This window comes from Sander lucioperca, chromosome 22, assembly GCF_008315115.2.
Source record: "Sander lucioperca isolate FBNREF2018 chromosome 22, SLUC_FBN_1.2, whole genome shotgun sequence".
In the NCBI taxonomy this organism is placed as follows: Eukaryota; Metazoa; Chordata; class Actinopteri; order Perciformes; family Percidae; genus Sander; species Sander lucioperca.
Window position 1 is genome coordinate 28,610,076 of NC_050194.1, and position 25,406 is coordinate 28,635,481.

The 25,406-nt window shown below is 41.1% G+C and overlaps 1 protein-coding gene across 4 annotated transcripts in view; it reads right to left on the minus strand.

Moving 5' to 3' along the window:
* Nucleotides 1–238: 238 nt before the first annotated feature.
* Nucleotides 239–25,406, minus strand: part of LOC116067484 (V-type proton ATPase 116 kDa subunit a1-like) — a 44,560-nt gene continuing 19,392 nt past the window's right edge. The window contains exons 18-22 of one of the 4 annotated variants that reach the window (XM_031323933.2): nucleotides 23,567–23,674; nucleotides 21,286–21,303; nucleotides 16,094–16,211; nucleotides 15,632–15,803; nucleotides 239–1,757 (exon numbers count right to left, since the gene is read on the minus strand). In XM_031323933.2, the coding sequence (XP_031179793.1) occupies nucleotides 1,664–1,757; nucleotides 15,632–15,803; nucleotides 16,094–16,211; nucleotides 21,286–21,303; nucleotides 23,567–23,674 (510 nt within the window). In that variant the 3' untranslated portion in view covers nucleotides 239–1,663. Of the gene's footprint in view, nucleotides 1,758–15,631; nucleotides 15,804–16,093; nucleotides 16,212–21,285; nucleotides 21,304–23,566; nucleotides 23,768–25,406 lie in introns of all 4 variants that reach the window. The other 3 variants (XM_031323931.2, XM_031323934.2, XM_031323932.2) reach the window with 3 other exon arrangements.

The following is a 25,406-nucleotide window of genomic DNA, read 5'->3' on the forward strand; positions in this document are numbered from 1 at the left end:
GCAGGAAATTCCGCTGGCTGCATGAATTTTCGCCGATGTCTGTTTCCTTCCACTTTCTTTGTGTTGGAATTCTAAACTCTGGTGGATTTCTGAGGACTATGGTTAACTGCTCCTGAGACCTCTGCAGGGTAAATCCAGACAGCTAGCTAGACTATCTGATCAATCTGAGTTTTCTCTTGCAAGACTATTTTACAGCGGCTCCGTCCGGAGCTTAGCACCGCCCATGACGATTGTGATTGGTTTAAAGAAATGCCAATAAACCAGAGCACGTTTTTCTCCCATCCCAGAATGCTGTGTGGACTAGCCAGACCCTCCTCCACTCCGCAGTGTAGTGGATGGTCTGGCAAAGCCAGACTAGTCTGAACAGACACCGCCGAACCACACTGAGAAAACTTGGTTCCTAAGCGTCCTCCAACAAAACTATAGTGCAGTTTGTTAGGAGAAGACATGACACCAAAATGCTAAGGTTTAGGGGTATAGACGAATCCAGCAGCTGATTTATGTGTTATCAAGCATCGCCAGCGTTACTGCAGTGGCAGAGTGGATCTGAATTCACTGACAGTGAAAGCAGAGATGGGTTCATCCCAACCAGCAGTCTGTGTGAATGTGGAAGTTATTCAGTCACAAAGCACTTGTCTGAAACCGGTTGTGACTCAGGATTTTGGAGTGCTGTGTGGTCATTAACCCAGCAGGAATACTGGCTGGCCAGTATTTAAATAATCAAACTCTGTAATTCCTTGAATTGCGATCAGAAGAAATGCATAACTTAATAGATAAATACAACATAATTTAATTTAATTAAAAAAAGTGGAATTTGGTCCAGGAAACATAGTACTAAGCTGGCAAGAACTCAGCCAGGCGGCGGCTCACCGACTGTAGGCACATCACTCGGCCTTTTGATGACAAGCTGCTCAGAATGTGATCCAAACATGAGGATTTAATAATATTGGAGATTTAGATATGTAAAAATAACTTGTGGATTTTACGTTCCGTTTTTTCCTAAGTCTTAGTTTGTTGTTGGAGCGGCTGATAACAGCACAGAGCAGAAAAGACATCCAGCCCTTTGTTAAAACTGGGCTGAATTTAAATCTAGGTTTTATAGATTATAAACTTTATTTTAATAGCCTTTGATGACTATACTTTTTAAAATATAATCAATATTACAGGCTCCACTGGACAGATTTTTTGGAACAAGCGCTTAAATGGTGAAATCCTTCGCATACATTACAGTGTTATAGACGTTTCTCCAAGTCAGGTGTCATCGCAGTAGTGGCGACTTGTCTACTTCTGCCTACAAACCACATTTGTCTACAAGAACACAGACCTTGCCAAATGTATTTGGTAATGGATGAATTTGAGGGAAAGCTGGCAGATGAGATGTTATTATAGAGAGGTGAACATGCTGAGTGCTGAGTACAGTGGTGGTACTGTGTCACAGCAATAGAAGCTCCAGTATGGGTACAGCTTGGCACATGTGCCCTGGAAAAACCCTTTACAAGGACCACATTATAGCTCATACACAATACAAGTTTCACGAATGACCACTAGAGGGTGACAGAGGGCTGTATTTGGGCTCATGCACACACGCACGCACACACAAACACACACAGAGGAGGGAAGGCTGGGGACTCTGCTAGCTCATGCTGGAGGGGCTGAGGCCTGATCACTCGTCAAACCGTCCATCCAGGATGCTCTCAAAGGAGAAGGGGAAAAACTTGAAGCCCTGGCCACAGTAAAACTTGTTCTGGAACTCCACCCTGAAAAAGGAGGACACACAGGAAGAAAGTGGTGGTGAGAACTGGGGTTTCACAAGTTTAAATAGATCCACACACAGTGGAAATGCCAGAGTATGAAGTGTTTCCTGTTGAATATTATCAAGGTGAACTGAGGAAGATCATTCTCAAAAGGAATAACTATCTTTCAGTTGATAAGCCAGCTTTGGACAATAGGCAGGGTCAGGACAGTGGTGTCGCTCACACACCTGTTCATCAAGCAACTTCCTGTATTTATCTGATATTACTCCCACATTGGCAGACACATTTGACCCTTATTACCCCCCATGTAAATATATAACAAACAAGGATTAACAGGAGTAAAGGTGTCAGGATGGCAAACAGCATCTGAAGCCCTCATCCCTTACCACTGTTGGAGTTGGGAGGCTGTGACCGACTTTCCGAGAGATAACACTGGTTCATAGTCAGGAAGTAACAAATCAATAAATCCACTTGACCCATACATTAATTCTATAAACTAATCAAATGAAATGAAAATGAAAAATGTGATTTTCTGGATATACTGATCAAATACTGTGTGGAATCATATTGCTTTGTAGTCATATTACAAATGTTGTATCATGCCCTTACAGCTCCACATTATATCATTTTATGGCAAAAACGGCACTTTACAACCCATGGAGTGTTTCTAAGTGGTAGATAGGGCAGAATCTAAGTCATGCTACATGAACAGCACATTAAGGGACAATTCCAGCTTATTACAACTTCATTTAATTGCTGAGAGCTGGGACATAGGACAATAGGTAGGTAGGTAGGTAGGTAGGTAGGTAGGTAGGTAGGTAGGTAGGTAGGTAGATAGGTAGGTAGATAGGTAGGTAGGTAGGTAGGTAGATAGGTAGGTAGGTAGATAGGTAGATAGGTAGGTAGATAGGTAGGTAGGTAGATAGGTAGATAGGTAGGTAGATAGGTAGATAGGTAGGTAGGTAGGTAGATAGGTAGGTAGGTAGGTAGGTAGGTAGGTAGGTAGGTAGATAGGTAGGTAGGTAGGTAGGTAGGTAGATAGGTAGGTAGGTAGATAGGTAGGTAGGTAGGTAGGTAGGTAGATAGGTAGGTAGGTAGATAGGTAGGTAGGTAGGTAGGTAGGTAGATAGGTAGGTAGGTAGATAGGTAGATAGGTAGGTAGGTAGATAGGTAGGTAGGTAGGTAGATAGGTAGGTAGGTAGATAGGTAGATAGGTAGGTAGGTAGATAGGTAGGTAGGTAGATAGGTAGGTAGGTAGATAGGTAGATAGGTAGGTAGGTAGATAGGTAGGTAGATAGGTAGGTAGGTAGATAGGTAGGTAGGTAGATAGGTAGATAGGTAGGTAGGTAGATAGGTAGGTAGGTAGGTAGGTAGATAGGTAGGTAGGTAGATAGGTAGATAGGTAGGTAGGTAGATAGGTAGGTAGATAGGTAGGTAGGTAGATAGGTAGGTAGATAGGTAGGTAGGTAGGTAGATAGGTAGGTAGATAGGTAGATAGGTAGGTAGGTAGATAGGTAGATAGGTAGGTAGGTAGATAGGTAGGTAGATAGGTAGGTAGGTAGATAGGTAGGTAGATAGGTAGGTAGATAGGTAGGTAGATAGGTAGGTAGGTAGATAGGTAGGTAGGTAGATAGGTAGGTAGGTAGGTAGATAGGTAGGTAGATAGGTAGATAGGTAGGTAGGTAGATAGGTAGGTAGATAGGTAGGTAGGTAGATAGGTAGGTAGGTAGATAGGTAGGTAGGTAGGTAGATAGGTAGGTAGATAGGTAGGTAGGTAGATAGGTAGGTAGGTAGATAGGTAGATAGGTAGGTAGGTAGATAGGTAGGTAGGTAGGTAGATAGGTAGGTAGGTAGATAGGTAGGTAGATAGGTAGGTAGGTAGATAGGTAGGTAGGTAGATAGGTAGGTAGGTAGGTAGATAGGTAGGTAGATAGGTAGGTAGGTAGATAGGTAGGTAGGTAGATAGGTAGATAGGTAGGTAGGTAGATAGGTAGGTAGGTAGGTAGATAGGTAGGTAGGTAGATAGGTAGATAGGTAGGTAGATAGGTAGATAGGTAGGTAGATAGGTAGGTAGATAGGTAGGTAGGTAGATAAGCAGGTAGGTAGGTAGGTAGGTAGATAGGTAGGTAGGTAGGTAGGTAGGTAGGTAGATAGGTAGATAGGTAGATAGGTAGGTAGGTAGGTAGATAGGTAGGTAGGTAGGTAGGTAGATAGGTAGGTAGGTAGATAGGTAGATAGGTAGGTAGGTAGATAGGTAGATAGGTAGGTAGGTAGATAGGTAGGTAGGTAGGTAAATTGAAGCAGGAAGTTGGTCTGTAAAATTATATAATCTGACCTCTTTTTCTCTACTGAAAACCGACATTGAGCCCTACTTTATGCAGTAATTGGCCAGGTGTGGTAGGTAGGTGAGAAAGTGGATGGGGTTTGAACACAACTAATCAGTTTTCATGTGTACAACCAAGTGCAAAACCATGAGTGCCTTTGAGGAGTGACTGCCTTTGCGTACACGATTATCCCCATTTGTATATTTGTGTCCCCACTTCGGCATTTAGACGTGGTTCTGTGAGGCTATGAATCAATGAATTCATTGTAAAAAAGAAAATTGTAAGATGGTTAAAAGTTAAGGTTGAAAGCTTGTTTTTGACCCTTAGTGATCGAACATATCGGTATAATGTTTACCAGCCGCGACAGCAACGCTGGTATTGTTTTCACCTTTTGAGTCTGTGTGTGACATCATGGCAAAATGTGGTCCTGTAGGCAAATTTTCTTTTCCCAGGATGGCGAAGTCATGACCCGCTTTACTCTGCCTCTGATTGACTAGGACTTATTGTCTTTGTCGGTTCGGGTGGTTAGGTTTAGGCATGAGGAGTGATATTGGTTAGGGTAAGAAGACCAACCAATCAGAGGCAAAGTAGGGCGGGTCATTCCTTCACCATCCTAGGAAAAGAAATATTGCGTCCTGGAGACACCTACTGAAGCTGGAACTACCACAGAAGAGTACTTGCCAGGTTTTTTACATTTCTGCCTGTCTGTTTGACAGATCTTGTCACCACAATAGTGACCAAACGTGAGTGAGCAAACAATTGCCATCCCCTGAACCACGCCACTAAAACGTTTAAAGTAACTTTGTTAGCATTACTACAAGAGGACAAAAAAGTGTATCTAGACAACAACAACAAAAGTATTTTTCCAAGCTTGGGTTGATATTGGATACCTACAGCTTTCTTGTTCAGACTACTGTTACCTTACAGTGACATCCTGGCTGAGCTGACTTATTGTCTGACAGGCCCAAACCTCTTTATTCTGATCAGGTAACTTCACTTAGCTGCATACTAACAGACCCACTGATGTGCTAACGATTCTTTTATGAATTACTTTGACTTTTCGAGTCAAACCAAAGACGAAACAAGACAGGAAGACACCAGCAGATGGTCTGCTAAAAACCGGGAGAGTTGGCATGTAGGATTTCAAGACTAAAGTGCACCTTCAGTGATAATATTCTTATTCTTGTCAGGGTGAAAACAACCAAGGGTGATACAAAAATAATTTGTCTCTTATGTATTTAAGGCAGGGCACATTCCATTAAAGTAAGTCAAAGTAAAATCCTCCCACACGACAGTGGAACTATTCTCTGCTCAGCCTTGTGAAATGGCTGATAGTGTATAAAAAATAAAGATGATAATAATATCAATAGATCTGTCTTATCAGCACTACATGACTGTGACTGGCTGATATATGACTTTAATAAAATACCACTGACAACCTTGTTTGTCAGTGAACTCACACACAAAAAACTCACACTAGTACAGGATGTACCACAGAGTGGTTCACTCCAGCAGAAACATGAGTATTGTTTCCATGTGTTGTCTGGCCTCTGAGGCTCTGAGCTTGCTTGTTATGCTGCTGATGTAAGATTTTGAACATATTTTGTTCAGCAAGACTCATACTATAGTGTACAAGTTAAAGTGCCACTCTTTTGGTTTTATAAGTTGTAACTACTGACAGGGCTGGACTGGGGTAAAAAATCTGCCCTGGTCTTTTGAGACCCAGCCCACCAAAATCGGCCGGACACCAACCATCCTTGCACTCCCCTTCAACACATGCACATACCAGCAGGGTTCAACATTGGTAGAATGGTAGATTTGCTTGACTCACCAGCCTTTAACATTCACTAGCCATTTGGATGGTGGACAAAAAGTTCATTTTGAACCCTACCAGCCCCTAATACTCTCAATTAGCTGAGTGGTAAGTAAGAGAGTATGACTGAGTCTAAAAGGCTGTCTGGCTCCTCATGGAAAGAAGGCTAAAGGTTAAGGGTGGAGCATGGCTGTCATCAAGATGTACTGTATAGTAAACAAGTGACAAATCTGTAAGTTAAACTAAAGCTGCATTTTGTACACAGTACGCAGCTTATGTTAGTGGAATGTGAATAAATCAGAAAGTTATAGTACTACGTTTGCAAGTGCCTCAGCTTACTAAAACATAACTAACATTAGCTTACTAACAGCTAACTTGTTCTCTCTCGTAGACAAAGGGTGCTAAAATAATTGTTTGACATGCTTAAATCTCGTGTTTTTAGCTAGCTACCGGCACTTTGTGGTGTTAGTTTCACCGCCGGTGGGGGCAAGACTTAAATGCGCTCTGTCTCTATGATAGGATGGAAGTGGGCCGTAGTGGGATGTGATTGGCCAGTGTTCAGATAAGAGACAAACCTGTTGGCCAATCATGTGATCTCTCCTCTTTATGGGCCGATCAAAAAAAAAAGGTTTCCAACTGGAGTCGACCATTCAGCCCACACAAATAGACCGGCCCACCAGGAAATCTCCTGGGACTCCCGATGGCCAATCCATGCCTGACTACTAACTTTTTTAATGGTTAATAAATCACAGATCATGAAGTAAAACTCAATTGATCAGTTATTTGCATTAATGAGAACAACTTTTGGGTTGCCAGTTGCAAATGCCATTCACTGATTTGGACCAATTGACCACTTGGATTGGACCAAAATCCATTTATCAACGACTTATTAATGACTCATTAACATTTATGACTGGATATTTAATGAGAAAAAAAAACCTTAATAAATGCATTTTGAACATTTCTAACTGTAGACTCGCTGCATTATTAGGAAGTGAGAAACCCATGAGTATTTCTTTGAGGATTACCAACATTTATAACTCTTATTACTAAATAAAAAGATCATACACAAGTCAATGAGTTTTAAAAGTGTGTTTGTTATTAATGGCTTATACATGATGTATATAGCACCAAAGATCCTTTATACTAAAGATAGCACATTTCAAGCAGCGCCAATGGTATGAAACCATAGACAGTAAAAGAAATGGACACATCGGCGCCATAGACTTCGACGGAGACCAGTGAAGTCACTTTTCCGGTGATGGCTGAGCGTTACTGAGCAGCCTCCAACTGAGCTTGAAGACGTAGATGTGACGTGAGCAACCTGTCTGAAAGTTGGAAGTCTTCTGGTAGCTGTGCCAAGAGAAATCTCAATCATTCCCAATCTAGCAGAGACGGAGAGCGTAGGTATATGTAAGGAGATAACATAGACACAGGCTAATTATTGATCACTAAAATGATAGTTAACATTAGGAATTAAACTTAAACAGCTAATGGAAGTCCAAACTGCCTGTGAGCTTCTCCTGTACTATACGGTAATTCCTCTACTATGAGACAGTAAGTCTTGTGGTTATGACCCAATCGTTAGCCTATTTTTATAAAAACGTCTGCTACGGAGCCATAACGTGAGGTACAAGGTAATGGAGCCTTTTATACATTGTCGTGTTTCTTTAGAAATAAACAACGGACAAATAGAGTCTTTAAACTCTTCAGATGTAAAGTTATTCTCTGTCAAAGTGACGTCAAAATGAATGGCAGTCAATGGGATGCTAACGGGAGGTGATGGCTTGGTAGCATCAAAATGGCGCCATAGGAGCTACACGTTGTGGAGAGAAGCTTACCCCCTTGATATTAGCCAGCAATCATCATTGCATATTTGTAAATGACATACAAATACATTATTAATTTCAGGGGTGCAAAAGTGTCACCTTTTAACAAAAAAACGCAGTTGTAAAGCCAAAACAGGTCATTTGTGTAATTCATGTCGATCTGATGAGTTTATTTAAGTATTTGAGTGCCCTGAACTGATGTCCCTCTTACATTTGTAGCAGTTATTACATCAATTCTAGGTTGAGGTTTTCCCCTATATCCTCATGCTAAAATTGACTGTAAATCCACATCTAAAGCTGATATTTAAAAATAAATAAATCCGGAGGCATCTTTGTCGCCTTTTTTCAGCTATGATGAGTTTGCACCCCTGCGTTTAATTGAATAGTTTTTTTTTTTTTATATATAGTTTTTGTAGTTTATGTAGACTACGCATATCATTTTGTTGTAGATTGCTACTATTTTACAAAGTAAAATGAAAACCATGATGGAGATAGGTTTGCCTTTTTGAGGGCATGTATAGCAAATGGCACTGTTTTTTATTTAATGTCAGTTCTTTGAACACAGGTGTATTTCAGAGGTGGAAATCTGAATCACTCGCAAGTCACGCTCCCTCACTGCCAAACACATTGTTGGAGGGCCCGCTCTGTCGCCCCATGGGCCCCAGTGCAACCGCACAACTGCGTTTCTTGCAGACCAGACTGTTGTGGTAGCAGGTGTAATCAGCAGAGTTGAACCAGAGACAATATAAATACAGTCAGTCTAGAATGGGTAAGATTGGAAAGCTAAAAATTGACTCAAGGCCAAACAACACACTGTTATCTGCATATCAGCAGCTGCAGAACCTTTATTTATGAGAGATAAAACAAGTGGAGGCAACAACAAGAACTCTCGTAGCAAAATACCTTAAAGAAATAAAAGATATTCTTAGTTTCCCTCAGCTCCCTTTTACAACATGGCAACAATTTATAGCATTGCCCTAAACCATGGCATAATCTGAAAAATGTTTCATGAGTTGGTTAATGGTACATATGTATACAGTACAAGCATACCACAATGTGTTTAAAAAAAAAATGTCACACTCTTTTTGTACACAGTTCACCTGAGCCCTATTTGTATCCTCAGCACTCGTGCGTTACTCCATAGCGTTGTGCGAGGAAAAGCCCGAAAAAAAAGTCTAAACATTTTCTTTTATTTCTTTACTTTAGCAGTGAAATTCACAATAATCGTCATGATCTCAGTGATGTTTACTGTCTGCACAACCTTAATCCCATATACACCTTCCTGCTGCACCAAATACTCACCAGACTCGAGCACCAAATGTGGATTAATCCCCCGCTGAAAATAGTCTCCAACAATTCCTTCTGTTAGAGTAAAATTTGTTAAAAACTACAGTGACCAGCTGTTCTAGGAATTTACTTAACTTTTTCTTTTAAATATTATGAAGATGTATGTCTTCAGTAGGAACCAATGGGGCTTGTGGCTGAGTAAAGAAGTCATAAAGTATTGAGAGACGGATTAATACACAATATAAAATAGAAATAATCGCCAGTCTCAGTTTTTACACGCTAAGCCACGATATTCTACCACGATACCTCTGATCAGCTTTAAAAATTCAATATTGGTCGGGTGTAGTTCTTATACACAGGTAAACTTTAAAAGTCAGCTGCAAAATGGATAGGGAATTCAAATTAGAAAGTTCATTACATGAACAGAATGGAACTCAAAGTGATTCAATCAATGATCTTTTCTAACATAAGTGAATGCATAAACTTCCAGTGGCCCACAGAAAGAGGCTGCTCTCAGGCTCCACTCTATGAATGTGAGGTACTTTGTTAATAAAGCAGCAGTGTGTCGGCTCAACAGGTCTCCGCTAAGGTTAAAAAAGACTAGTGGAGTATTTTTCACAGAGGTGAGTGAATGGAAATAGTCATGTTCAAAGTAAACAGCAGTCAACCTGGACCCTCTGCTCTGCTGTCCGCTCTTCACACACACATGCTGATGAGTTTTTTGCACAAACACATACACCAACACCAGAGTAAGTCGAGTTTAGTGTGTGTTAGGTACGAGCATTTTTTTCCACCTCCACAGCTGTGTGCAGAGGCAGATGAGAGATCTCTCATTTCTTTCCTCTTTTTAAGTGTTGCCCTCTCAAAGCTCTGTCAGGCCAAATATTTGCCACAACTGGGAGACATTCCTGGGCACTCCCCTCACTCCCAGAGGCCAGGAACCAGCAGGAACTGAAAATCCACTCTTAGTTTTTTCCTCTTAAATGAAGACATCAGAAGTTGTCTGGATTTTGGGAATTACAGTATCCTAACTGTGGATGCAAGTAAATTTAGTGTGCTGAGGAAAATTCTGAAAACATGGTGCTCTACAGAGAAGAAAGTCAGAGAAATAAATATGTAATAACACTGGCAGATAAATCAGCAGATAAATCAGAAAATGAAGTGCTGCTCACCGGTAGAGTTTTTCTTACGATCTGGAACTGGATTGAACTGAATCATATTCAACTTGAAGTTAATTAACCCTTTTTTACAAAATAGTGGACACTCATGAAAGATTATTGTTGCTATCAAAGAGAATATTGTGAAATATGAATAACTTTGATGGCCCTGCTGGATGACTTTTTCATTTTAAGATATATATATAAACCCCTTATTTTAAAAACCTCATCAAATTTGGGGGAAATGGGTGGATATGAACAAAAACTGTAGTTGAATAAGTGCTGTTAGCATTCTGCATGTGTTTCCAACTCCCCTCTGATCTAAAACATCAAGGACCCCAGAATGGGTTTTATTTCTAAAACTGATAAAGTTTGTCACATATTCAATAAACATAAGTTTTCCCAAATGAGCAGGCAGCACATCAGAGTCTAGTTGTATTGGTAGAGATATAAGAGGGGTGTCAGTGACGCGTTATTATAGCCTGGTTGACGACAGACCCTTCTCAGTTGTAACTGTGTAACTGAGTGGGTCTGGGGAACGTTCATTCATAGCTCATTTCCAAAGGGGCGTCACCATTGGACGCTGCTCAAATGCCTCTGAGTGCAATTGGATAGTCCTTCAACCAATCAGACCAACGATCCGGATGACGTAGCAGCGACAGCGGCATCAACGGGTTGCTGCACTTCGGTGGCCGTCATGTTGTAAACAAAAAGCTGCTTGCCGTCGCTGCGCTATCATCATCGTGTAAACGGTTGTGATTGGTGCCTCGATGTGGAAAAATTGGAAATGGGCTTGAATGGGCTCTTGCAGAGCAAAATCTCAAATTTGCCGGAAGTTCATCAGGGTTTTCCCAGGCTAGCGTTATAATGGATCCCATGTAACTTCTAGGCTAGTCCCTCCCTACAAAGCAGTCCGATTGGTATGTGTGTGTCAATGTCTGACTCTGAGACATGTTATTTTGTACAAGCAACAAAATGAACAGTTAAAGGATTTGAGAAGGCTCAGCTTCCTATTAGCTTATTGCTTAGTATCTGGTCCGTTCACTGTGGAACATGGAGCTTGTTAAAGCCAGAAATGTGTGTTCCTGCATGTGGAAAGAGTTCCACTTGGATTTCCCCAAATGCCACGCTCTGCACTGCAGTCACAGCGTTTATCTGATGAACCAGTCTTGTGGTTTTCAACACATATTTTGCTACCACATTCTAATAAGGAACCTTCAAAAAGGGTTTATAACTTTAAACCTCAGTGCTATCAGAGACGGTTTAGACTCGAGCTAGTTTCCTGTATCTGTGTCACGTGGGCTCCGCCACGGCCACGCCTCTTTAGGAGACTAGGAGACTAGGAGACTGAGTGTATTGATTCCAACGAGAGAAGTGAATATGAACACAGATTATGACCAATTCTTTCACCCCATAGTCACCAAAGTAAATATTGGAGCCATTTTCACAAGCCACATATCTCCAGAATATTCTGACACTAAAATGCCATTTTTCAGATGGACAAATTAGGAGAAAATTAACTTAGTTTGAGACCTGTTTCTGTCTCAGGACCAAACTCTCGCCAGATCTAGCAACACAGAGAAGCTAACGTCAGCTAACGTTCGTTAACGCCCTAACACAACTAATCTCTGCTAAATATGTCTTTTAGCTGTGTAAATATCCAACGTTAGCAGAAGAACATATTAATAAATGATTCAAATACAACTTTTCATTCATCCACATGACGTATACGTTCAAACGAGGCCACGCCCCTTTAGGAGACAGGAAGTGTGGACCATTTCATACAAGGGGGTAAGCGAGCATCCGAAAAGCGTACCTCATATGGGGAGATTCATAGGCTAACAAGCCATCACCTGCCTTTAGCATCCCATTGACTCCCATTCATTTTGGCATCACTTTGACAGCGAATAACTTTACATCTGAAGCGTTATTTGTCCATTGTTTATTTCTAAAGAAACACAACAATGTATAAAAGGCTCCATTACCTTGTACCTCACGTTATGGACCCGTAGCAGACGTTTTTTATAAAAATAGGCTAACGATTGTGTCATAACCACGGGACTTTCTGTTGCACAGTAGATAAATTACCGTATAGTCAGGAGAAGCTCTCAGACAATCGGGGGGGTTGTGGAGGCATACAGTCAAGGGAGAAGCCCATAGAGAGTTCATGAAAGCATCGGAACAACATATTTCAGCAACGTTTTGATGGATTGGAAATACTTTGGTATGTGGCAAGTGAATTCATATGAAGTAACATTTATCCACGGACAGATTTCTCTTGGCACAGCTACCAGAAGACTTCCAACTTTCAGACAGGTTGCTCACGTCACATCTACGTCTTCAAGCTCAGTTGGAGGCTGCTCAGTAACGCTCAGCCATCACCGGAAAAGTGACTTCACTGGTCTCCGTCGAAGTCTATGGCGCCGATGTGTCCATTTCTTTTACTGTCTATGGTTTCATACCATTGGCGCTGCTTGAAATGTGCTATCTTTAGTATAAAGGATCTTTGGTGCTATATACATCATGTATAAGCCATTAATAACAAACACACTTTTAAAACTCATTGACTTGTGTATGATCTTTTTATTTAGTAATAAGAGTTATAAATGTTGGTAATCCTCAAAGAAATACTCATGGGTTTCTCACTTCCTAATAATGCAGCGAGTCTACAGTTAGAAATGTTCAAAATGCATTTATTAAGGTTTTTTTTTCTCATTAAATATCCAGTCATAAATGTTAATGAGTCATTAATAAGTCGTTGATAAATGGATTTTGGTCCAATCCAAGTGGTCAATTGGTCCAAATCAGTGAATGGCATTTGCAACTGGCAACCCAAAAGTTGTTCTCATTAATGCAAATAACTGATCAATTGAGTTTTACTTCATGATCTGTGATTTATTAACCATTAAAAAAGTTAGTAGTCAGGCATGGATTGGCCATCGGGAGTCCCAGGAGATTTCCTGGTGGGCCGGTCTATTTGTGTGGGCTGAATGGTCGACTCCAGTTGGAAACCTTTTTTTTTGATCGGCCCATAAAGAGGAGAGATCACATGATTGGCCAACAGGTTTGTCTCTTATCTGAACACTGGCCAATCACATCCCACTACGGCCCACTTCCATCCTATCATAGAGACAGAGCGCATTTAAGTCTTGCCCCCACCGGCGGTGAAACTAACACCACAAAGTGCCGGTAGCTAGCTAAAAACACGAGATTTAAGCATGTCAAACAATTATTTTAGCACCCTTTGTCTACGAGAGAGAACAAGTTAGCTGTTAGTAAGCTAATGTTAGTTATGTTTTAGTAAGCTGAGGCACTTGCAAACGTAGTACTATAACTTTCTGATTTATTCACATTCCACTAACATAAGCTGCGTACTGTGTACAAAATGCAGCTTTAGTTTAACTTACAGATTTGTCACTTGTTTACTATACAGTACATCTTGATGACAGCCATGCTCCACCCTTAACCTTTAGCCTTCTTTCCATGAGGAGCCAGACAGCCTTTTAGACTCAGTCATACTCTCTTACTTACCACTCAGCTAATTGAGAGTATTAGGGGCTGGTAGGGTTCAAAATGAACTTTTTGTCCACCATCCAAATGGCTAGTGAATGTTAAAGGCTGGTGAGTCAAGCAAATCTACCATTCTACCAATGTTGAACCCTGCTGGTATGTGCATGTGTTGAAGGGGAGTGCAAGGATGGTTGGTGTCCGGCCGATTTTGGTGGGCTGGGTGTGTGTGTGTGTGTGTGTGTGTCTGTGTGTGTTTTATAACTAGTAACTAGTGTGCACTAGGGCCAGTCATATTAGCCTGCACTGGGGCCCGTCGTAACTATCTTACGCCACTAGCAAGACAGCTTTGTACAACACAACCTCCAGCCTGGAACATACAGCTGGCCCATGTGTAAGGCAGATAGGTGGGATTATACAACACATAGTGTAGCTTTCTTGGAAGAACAACACAGTCTAGATAAAAGACAGCTGAGATCATATTTGAAAGGTGGTCAGATCACTTTCCACTAGTTTACATGAGCAACAGACAGACTGAGCACAGACAGTGAGTTCTCTTTAAACACACTTACAACAATCAGCCCAGAGAGCAGCAGTTAAGCATTACCACCATACCTCTGTCCAACAAAAGCACACAGGATATTCTCTCCCTGTCTTTGTTTATCCATCTCATAATCATGAGGTAAGGCTCTGTGCTCTGAGCAGGAACCAGACCAGAAGGATTAAAGGAAACACACTTGTTGCTTTCACTTAATAGGTTTAAAATGAATGATCTGTTAAACAGAAATGCAGCAGGGTACACCTGATCTCAACTCTATTTTGCCACACATGAGCCAATATTAAATGGATTGTTAGTGAGAACAGACAGAACTGTTTCAATGCCAGGTAACAGACAGACCTCTGAACTATGGGAGGCCTGAATAATATCACTCCTTTCATTCCACCATAATATATCAAATTGTATTTTTGTGCAGTTATAAAGCAGGACCAAACGCTGCTTCAATTTATGTAATAAATAAAAGGGTACCAGAATTTCAGGACCATTTTGTGTTGTCGATATCAATCTCATGTTGCATGGACTAGATACAGAGCTGAAATTTTAGGGACTTTCTCACCTTTGACTTTGGATGGATCAAGTATTTCACTTTGGAAAATCCTCTCTCTCCCTCACAGTCTGTAGCTACATTTGAAACATGATACATAGACAGCAAAGCTGTCCCTGTGGGCTTATAACTCACTGGAATCATACAATTATCTACTCTGTGCTGAAAGGGATATTTCCCTTGTGAGATACTGAGCATTTATCATCCTTCACTTTCACAACACCTTCTCCTCATAGTTATAAGCAGTACAACGTCTGTCCACATCAGCTGCTATATTCTATGTAAAAATTACTCCTAAAAGCTGTTAATAAATACTTTTTATGAAGTATAATTACTGCATGGCTGTATCTTACTATGGTAATCCCATAAGTGTGGTCCTGTGGGTAATCCAAGACTCGTCTACACTGCCTTGCCTGCGTGTCAGTGCAGTTTACACTGGTGCAGGCTGGATCAGCAGGGTGGAGGTGGTGCTAGGAGGCGATGGCGCTGGAGGAGGATGAAGGTTATCTGGAGGCCTGCACGCTCACAGTTAAGTAAACCTCTTTGGGCCAGGAATGTTTCATTTTGCTAGCATTCAGAAGTGCAGTTTTGAGATACTTGGTTAAAGAGGTGAACAATGACAGCCTGCTGTCATATATATATATATAAACAAGAGTGTTTCTACATGTGATGTGTGCATGTGCTCACCTTGCTAATGCACACCTATACTATGCATTTAATAGCATGCATGTAGGCTGCATGTGTGTGGGTATTTCATATATATAACATTTGTGTGTGTGTGTGTGTGTATGTGTGTGTGTGTGTGTGTGTGTGTGTGTGTGTGTGTGTGTGTGTGTGTGTGTGTGTGTGTGTCTAACCAGTGCAGACGCAGGGCATGCAGGAAGGCTGACAGCCCCTCCATGATGAGCAGGATGGCAACAGTGAGGGTGGCAAAGGCCGAGAAGATGATAGACAGGCCGAAGAACCCGCCCCCGCTCCGGGAGGCCAGACCCAGGTGCATCACCATGGACCAGAGCACCTCTGACAGCTCTGCACACACACACACACACACACACACACACACACACACACACACACACACACACACACACAAAGTTATGACAACAACAAGTTTTACATAAAAATATTCATGTCAAGCATCTTTAAATTAATTTATTGAACCGATATACCTACTGTGTATAGTCAAATAGGGTACAGAAAGGGTGTGTATCTACAACCTCTTTAAAAATATTTTACAGAATGCGTATCATAAAAATGTGTATGCTGTGTGTGTGTGTGTGTGTGTGTGTGTGTGTGTGTGTGTGCATGCTTTTACTCACGTGCATGAGCCAAGCTAAGGGCCCAGAGGCGCAGGTAGGATGCTGTGTTGGAGATGCACCCCAGACAGTACTCTATGGTGTGGATGGCCTGGTTGACAGCTACGTCACCAAAGTCAAACTGTGGTGGAAAGATAAGATGGTTACTGCACACACACAGCAAGGGTATAGTAACACATGTTTGTATATATTTTAGTTGTTGCTGTTTTGACATCTAGTGGCCTTGAGCTGACGACTTCCCTAACCTTCAGGCCACCACTGCAGCCACTGAGTTTCAACTTGAAACTAACTTTTGTCTCTGCTGCTTTTAGTAGCAGGTATATCTGTATTTTCCATGGTCATAACAGGAGCTTTAATGAGGCTCTGCAGTGTTTGAGTATTGCACTTGCATACAGTCTCAAAACATACACAAAAAGTGGTCAAAATTGGTGCAGCAGAGGCCGAGCACCAAAAACATAGACGCAACTCAATAACGTTTTCTTATTAGTCCGTTCTTTCAAAAACAACACCCCCAGTTGGTAGCGTGTAATAAATGTGTTTTCAGTCTCCAAAACCCAAACCAAAATACCTGGGTTATGTCACTTCTCAGAGGTAACAAAGCTTCTCCAGAGCCACAGAAGACATTACGCGACTGTTTTCACAGGCTATGTAGTACTAACTACGACAAGTAATTTGACTTTAACATGTAAAATCAATGGACAGCCCCTTCAGGGATATTGATTCTTTTGTTTGCAGCTTTGCTCCAATCACTAAACTATCTCCCTTTAAGAATGCATATTTCTGTTTAGTTTAGCTTTTACTAAAACTACTATTTTCTGCAGGGTACAAGCGGTCGAAATGGGTTTCCTCAGGAGGGTGGCTGGCGTCTCCCTTAGAGATAGGGTGAGAAGCTCAGTCATCCATGAGGAGCTCAGAGTAGAGCCGCTGCTCCTTTGCGTCGAAAGGAGCCAGTTGAGGTGGTTCGGGCATCTGGTAATGATGCCCCCTGGGCGCCTCCCTAGGGAGGTGTTCCAGGCACGTCCAGCTGGGAGGAGGCCTCGGGGAAGACCCAGGACTAGGTGGAGGGATTATATCTCCAACCTGGCCTGGGAACGCCTCGGGATCCCCCAGTCGGAGCTGGTTAATGTGGCTCGGGAAAGGGAAGTTTGGGGTCCCCTGCTGGAGCTGCTACCCCCGCGACCCGATACCGGATAAGCGGAAGAAGATGGATGGATGGACTATTTTTTGTTTGTCTAAATCAATGTTTTAAGATCTTGTGATTGTTTAAAGGGGTGATAGAATGATTAGATAGGGTATTTCACACTGTTCCTTAAAGTGCCCATATTATGAAAAAATCACTTTTTCTGGGATTTGGGGTGTTCTTTTGTGTCTCTGGTGCTTCCACACACATACAAACTTTGAAAAAAATCCATCCATGCTGTTTAGAGTGAGATACGGTTTCTGAATGTGTCCTGCCTTCAGTCTCTGGGTGAGCTGTTCAAAATCGGCACGGCTTGTGACGTCACAAGCCGAAACGAGCAGGCTAACCGCAACCATTAGCTCGTTAGCATGCTAACGCTAATGCTAACGCTAGCATGCTACCTCGTTCTCAATAGCAAAGCACTGCTACAACACACACAAGTTCACCATAATCTACAAAAGGAACTACTTACATGTGCGCCCTCATTTAGAAGTCTCCCAGCTAATCCTGCCTTGTAACTGACCAAAGTTGTAGAAACAGCCTTTCTTTTACTGTCTATGGAGCTAGCTAGCTGACATGATCTACATCTGAGCTACTGGGCATGTGCAGTGCAATCAAAGATAGTACAGAAGAAGAAGAAGAAGAAAAGAGGTCTCACTCTGTAGCTAAAACAGAGACCAGCTGAAAAGAGGATCTGCAGCAGTGAGAGAGAGTGGTGCAGTACAACAACAATATGGTGTTTTTTGAAAATTAAACCATGTAAACCTATTCTGGTACAACCTTAAAATATAATTATGAACCTGAAAATGAGCATAATATGGCTGCTTTAAGGTCTCCTAATAGGGTATGTAACATTGGTTGGGCTGAAAATTGCCTGGTTGCTGTTTTATGGGCCCTTATGCATCCCTGTGTTTTGGCCCTATTTAGAACGAGAGCTTTTCTTCCAAATATGGTATGCTCATGAATATTTAGATGAGCTGCGCGCTGATTGGTTGAGGAACCACATACAGATACATTGGAGACGAGACAGCAGGTCTCATATTTCAGACACTGCAATGTTTCGTTACTAAATTCACTTCTGAAACTTGCGATTTTTATGCGAGAAATCAACTATATAAAGCTCAAATATGGGCCGTTTTATGAAAATTGATGGCGAATTGCAAATTTGGGATGATGTGTCGGACTTCTGGAGGTCCACACAGTCTGATGAGACAGCGGCAGCACCGCTGCGCTCCATACCCAGGAGAAAGTCACCGTTTCTGGGTTACTGGACAACCGGGGCTCGGGGCTCCGTGGAGCTGGCCGGTTGCCGGCATAACTATAGTATATTTATAGTTTGAATTTCGTCACGCCACTTATATTACAGCTACACCTAAGCTAACGCTTGTGTCCGATTTCAATTTAATGCATTTTTGTGAATTTGAGGGGGTTGAGGGGTTAGCTGCTGGTGTCTCTTCAATCCTATGGGTAAAGATCGCGGCTAGCTGCAGGCCCTGGAGCTCCGTCAGGGCCTCGGCATTTGGTAGTCCAGTAACTCAGAAACTGTGACTTTACGTGGGTATGGAGCGCCGCGGGCTTCCGGTCGTGAAGGAGATCCATCTAGCTCACAGCGGGCTGGAGTCTGTGAAGGAGGACACGCCGGGCGGCGAGGCAGCACCGGCCGCTATCACGTTAGCCTGCTGAGCTCCTGCTGAACTGCGACACACAGTCGGATAAAATTTGCAATTAGCCATCAATTTTTCGTAAAACAGCCCATATTTGACCTCCAAATAGTTGATTTCTCGCATAAAAAAGTCTCAGAAGTGAATTTAGTAATTAAATAGCGTACCTCTGGAGATCTGCGTGACCTAGCTAGATTCAGAAGACTAAGCTGACCTCAGGTCAGTGGTGTAGCCTATGTAAACATTGGGGCGGACTACTAGGAGACTAGGAGTTGAGGAGTTGATGTCAACTTTTAGCTTTGTTGAGATTCGCCCGTTTTCAGCAGCAGTTTCAAATTGTGAGATTTGCAGAGGAACGAGGTGTCAATGGGATTTTGAGGTACTACGTATGTCCTATTTACCCTCCAAACTGTCGTTTTTGACTATGACAAGGTAAAATCGGTTTTGCATTCTATCACCCCTTTAAATATAAAGATCAGTATTAATTAACACAGTTGTGATTTCGACACACTAACTACAATAGTAAGCATTGCAGGAAAAAAAGACTAAAACAATAGAATTTCCAGGATGTCATTACTTACAGTACACATACGCCATCATAGCTTATCAAGTGAGGTTCGTAAGAAACAAAACACATTATTGTCTACTTAATATTGAGTGATGATCATCACCCAGCTGTGCTATTCAAACTGTGGCCAATAATAATAACTGTACTGTCAGCACGGCATGAACCATGGAAATGACTTGGAATGGAAATTCCGTTATCATCTTAATGAGCGGCTGTTTTGACCTTTGACTCCTGCCGGCGCCTTTAGCTCTGATCAGGCAGAAAACAAAGAGCAAAGACGTCTGGCTTGTTTTGTTTTTTTTCTCGAGCAAGATCACAGCGCAGGGACTTGTTTGTGTGTTGTAAAGCCAACACAGTTCCTCCGTTCTCTCCTTCCTAGAGCAAGACTAGCCTTTCCTGTATAATATGGGCAGGGAGGGGAAACATGGGAGTCTATTGCTCTAAGTTGCTCTTGTTGGGTTTGGCTTTGCGCTGGTCTGGTTTCCTCTTTCCATGCTTCTCTTTTGTCCTTGGAGCTGTAAAATAGAGTTCATGGAAGCAGCGCTCATTGTTTCCATTCAAAGGGTCTCCGACAAAAGTGGCTAATGAAAACAACACTGGCTAACATGCTGTAATGGCAAAATGCACAGAGGCCAGTGGCTCTGATCAGAAATGTTGTGAACAAACATTTCAGCTGAGCAGAGTCATGTGATTTCAAAATGTACAGTTACAATGTACAAGACTTTAGACTTGTGATGAAATGGGTAAATTAACAACTAACCCAAAATACCGTTTTCAGCATCCACAAATTTCTTTCACACTGATTAGCAGCTGCAGGACAAGAGAAAACTCAGGTGCAAAGGCAAATTAGAGCATATAAATGGACTATTTCAAGAGCAGAGCTGTTGTACTTGGACTTGTGTCAGTCTCAAGATTGTTATGACCCAGACTTGTGTCAGTCTCATCGGTCTTGGTCTTGACTTGTCTCCTAGTTGTTTTAACTTGGACTTGTCTCAGTCTTGTGGGTATTTGTCTTTGTCTGTACTCGTGTTTTGACTCGTACTTGTTTGGATGGAAACACACTTTATAACCACCTAATCGGACACAGTGACCATTTTAAAAGGCTAAAATATAGTAGTATGATTCGGTCATAAGACAACAGTATTAAGAATATTGAATGGACACTATTTTGTCTACTTTGTTTTAGACTCATTATGACTCACACTCAACCCTGATTTTGACTTGGTTATCACTTGATCTCAAAACTGCTCGTACTTGGATTTGTCTCGGATTCTACTGGTCTTGGCATCAGCTCTATTCAAGGGTACACTACAAAAATATCTATAATAAAGGCACCTTAACCTTTTTTAATAAATAAATGTCAAGAATTTCAAAACTGTTGTCATTTTTCTTGATACTAGAAGAGTGATTTAACTTATTCTGCCTTGTTTCAACACATTAGACTTGCCACAAGAGAAATCTTGCTACCAATGAAAAACTGCACTGGAAACAAATGGAACTGTTGCATCTCAGCAGTTTTTTTGCACTTGTAAAATATGTTGAAAATCAAGACCGTAAGAATGAATCTCTGACTAAATGACCTGTAGTGGGGCTTTTTACATCTTTACAATCACATACATAAACATGCCTGGTGCCGGGAGGTGGACAGTGTAGGAGTACAGGGGGTTTAGACAGACCAACCAGAGTCCAAAGACAGAAAGACCACCACTTGGTACTAAAGGCATAAACAGATCAGGCAAGACAGCATCCAGACATGCTAAGAAGATACCAAAACTCAGGCTCTTACCGGCTCTTCTTCCGCGTGCTTAAAAGTAAGCAAAGGTCAATGGTTAGTAGCAGAATTCAGGAACTGAATCGACCCACAAGGTTCCATCCTAATTTTGCCATCATTGTTTTACAGTTTATTTCACTAGACTCGAGTTCCGGAACCCCATTTAAGCCTAACAGGTCCTGAGAAAGGTATTGTGTTTCATTTCATTTGGCCATTTTATTGGATAAAGCTTTGGGCTCAGGTTGGGCTTCCTTTTGGGTATTTTCAAATGTATTATATGATAAGACATTTCTCTCTTTCTCTCTCTGACTGTTACAATCATCTGCATCCATTTGTGTCATGTGTGTGCAAATCGTCGTGCACATTAGCCTGGTAAGCTAAGCTAACAGTCAATAAGGGATGAAATAAAGCAAAGTATATCTCTAATATGGCACCACCTGGTGTCAGCTGGTTGGATCTTAAAGAATAGGTTCACATCAACAGAACAAGGATTGTGGATTTTGACCCCCATCTCTTAAGGTGTAGTCATGTTACAAAGGTACCACTTCACAGCAAGTATGAACAGGAGGAAAGCTAAGGTGCTGATCTTATTCAGTGCAACAACAGCTGAATCTAACTATAAATCGAGGAATCTCTGTATGTATGTGCATGTGTGTGTCTGTTGTCTTTCAAATGATACCGTTCATCCAATCTACTTCACTATTTGCTTCCTGGGTACCCAATTAACTTGGCATTTGGAATTTGGAGCAGTTTGGACAGCACTGGATATTGGATATTAACAAACTGTGAATAAAACTAAACAACCGCAAATGTCTGTGATTACTTAACATTTTAATTGTGATATTTTGTGAGTAAAATCTTAGTCTGCAACGTTCTCTCTGAGGTAAATGCAGTCGTACAATGTTTTCCTCTGAAGTAGAAGTAAACAGTAAGTCAGTAGTATACAGTGTGGTTGCATATTAAGTGCTTTGAGGTCCCTTTGTAAGTAATTTTGGGGTACAATGGTTCTGGAGAAAGCTGCAAGCAGCAATACAGGAGGCCAAGCAATCAGCCCGTTCCAAACAGGCACGTTTTGAACGGGCACTGTACTAGTATGTTAAAATTCCCAATAACACACACTGCCAGAAACCACTTATTATAAGTTCAAAGGTCAGCGTATGTAATTACACAATTTGAAAAAGACAGAGAAAACACAAGAGAAAAGGAGAAAAGACAGATGTTATATACCTGCATCAATTTACCTGGATGTTAACATTCCTAGTATTCAGTAAATTATCCAACCTGATACTCTTACAACTTACTATATATATATATACAACTAAACATTATGCAATACAAAGTTGCATAACCCTGTTGATAAGTCATGGAATATCATACACTTGGAATTATAATGACAAAATGCAGTCTTATTACATTACAGTTATGTAAGATGTTATCGCAACACTAACACTCAGAGATTTATGATGCAGGGAGACACCAAACCTCTGAGTCACAGATAGAAAAAAATCTGGGGGGTATTTTCATAAATTCCACTCGCTGGTTCCCATGAAAACCACCTCGCTGTTTATGTTTCTGAAATGGAAAATCCATCTCTTATGTGCTCCCCCTCCCTGCCTTGCCTTTCACTCTACATGCTGTAGTGCCCACATCGTCCTCCTCTCTTTTTACTACTCAGGAGAAAAGCATGACGATTGTGATTTAGTATGGTTTTAGTTAGTTAGTTAGTTAAGCCTTTGACAGTCTAAAGCTGAAACTGTTGGAACTACACTGAGCTGAACTTACCAGACTTAGCAGACTTCCTGCTTTTTTTTTTTTTTTTTTTTTTAAATATCATGGTTATGGACTGTTGGTCAGACAGAAGAAGTAATCTCAAGGAATTTGTAATTAACAATCTTCACAATGTTCTGACATTTAAAACGATAACCAATTACACGATTAATCACTTATGAAAATGATCTTTAGTTGCAGCTCTACACATATCACTCCCTATTTTTACTTTTTGTAGTTATTGTGCTATTTTATAAGCATACTAAGGGAAATATATAGTTCCCTGAAAAAAGTCTGTTGTTTCTATAGGTCTGGAAAACTGTTCAGTTTCAGAACATAAAGTAAAAATCTTGGACTATCTCAGTGACCCTCTTCATCTATAACATAGAGAGAACACAGAAATAGTCCATATACTGTATTATGGTGAAAGCAGTAAGCATCATAATCCTACTAAAATCAAAGAAAAGGTCAGGTCTGGAAGAGGATGGAATTAGAATCAGTCATGTTTGGTGATATTGAATGAGCTCACCTCATCTCCTTCCTCTGAGTGCTGGGAGAGCTGGTCATGGTCCATGATGCCAGCCTCGTCCTCCGTGGGCCCGTTGCCCACCCGCACCCCTCCGAACTTCTGCGTGCCCTGTTGGGTGAGTCCGGTGCATGATGAGGACACGCCTGTTTGCTTTAAAGACTGCTCTAGATTCTCTGCAGCGGTTTCTTCCCTCTTCTGGGACTAGATACAAAAGCCACAAGAGCTGTGTCTAGCTTAAAGCAAGCCTTGGGTTGAACGCTTTCTTCTTCATTTACTTTTTCTTTTTTTTAAGTAATAGGGCACCCAGTACAGTGAGTGAAGGCTTTCATTGCAAAATGAAATACATCCACCCCTTTTGAAACATGACACTGCTCACTGGTTGAGTTGAACCTCAACAAACACAGTTAAAGACTCTATTTGTAAAGTATAGCTTGTAACTGTAACTGTACAACTTTAAATGGCTAAGAAGAAATTCTGGTCTGAATATGACTGAATTCAACATTTCATGTTGGGTCACTGAGCTACCAGCAACATCCCATGCAGGCTATGCCATTCTAGAAAATGGCTAGCTAAGGTAAGCCACCTATTTTTTTAAAATGGCATCACAACAATATTAATTGACAACCTTTTTTTTACACAATGAAAATGAGACAAAAATGAAATAAAAAGTACCTTTGAAATCAAAAAGTATAACAAAATGTATTACAATTTTCAACAACTATAATATTAAAGACAAAATAATGGACTCAATTACTTTTTTAATACAAAATCTGACCTAATCTGCATGCATCATTGTATGCTGCTGATTGGTAGAGCAACATACTGCACCACCCACAATCTTAAGAGGTTGGTTTGCTTGACCTGCTGCACTATTAGGCAGCATGTTAAATTTCTGTAACATTATGTCTCATAATGTAACGTAATGTCCGCTAATGTGAGACAAACCACAAACGCATGCACGCAGAAAACAAGCATTATAAAAAGCATAGTAGTAGTAACTTTAAATGTTACATAACATACAAATGGCTGTGGATGGCCACCTACCAAGAGCCTGGGTCTGTCCCAGGTTTCTTCCTAAAAATTAGTTTTTCCTCCCCACTGTCGCACTAAATGCTTGCTCTTGGGGGAATTACAAGAATTGTTGGGTCTTTGTAAATTATAGAGTGTGGTCTAGACCTACTCTATCTATAAAGTGTCTTGAGATAACTCTTGTTATGATTTGATACTATAAATAAAACTGAATTGAATTGAAATTTAAAAATGCACAACGAAATTTCACTGACAAAATGTCTTTAGTTTTGGTTAACTAAAGCTATAATCAACTTACTAAAATATAACAAAAGCTAATATATTTTTGTCGAAAGACCAGGTGCCAATATTTACAGTACTCATGTTTCCATCTAATTGTCAAGCGAATTTTAAGTGAACTTCAAAAAAAAAAGGAAAAAAAAGAAAATGCGAATTAGAAGGGTTTCCATCAACTGGTTGTGAATAAACTAGACTACGCAAAGCATAGTTTCGTCACAAGTTGACGTTACGCATGGTTGTAGATTGCAAACCAGCTTGCTAAATCAAAGAGTTTAGAAGCTAAGTTCTTTGGCTAAATGGAGAGAGGGAACATTGGACAAGTTGGCCACCTGGGCAGAATCCAGGGTTGTGGCAGAGACATTTGGTGTCAGCGAGACAACCGTTCACCGCTGTGTATACGAGGTGTGTAGGGCCATACCATTCAAGCTGTTGAACCAATTCGTCAATTTACCCGACGTGGCTGAGGCACAGGCTACAGTGCAACGCAACTCCACTACGCACCTTGTGCCCCAAGTATACAGTGCCCTGGATG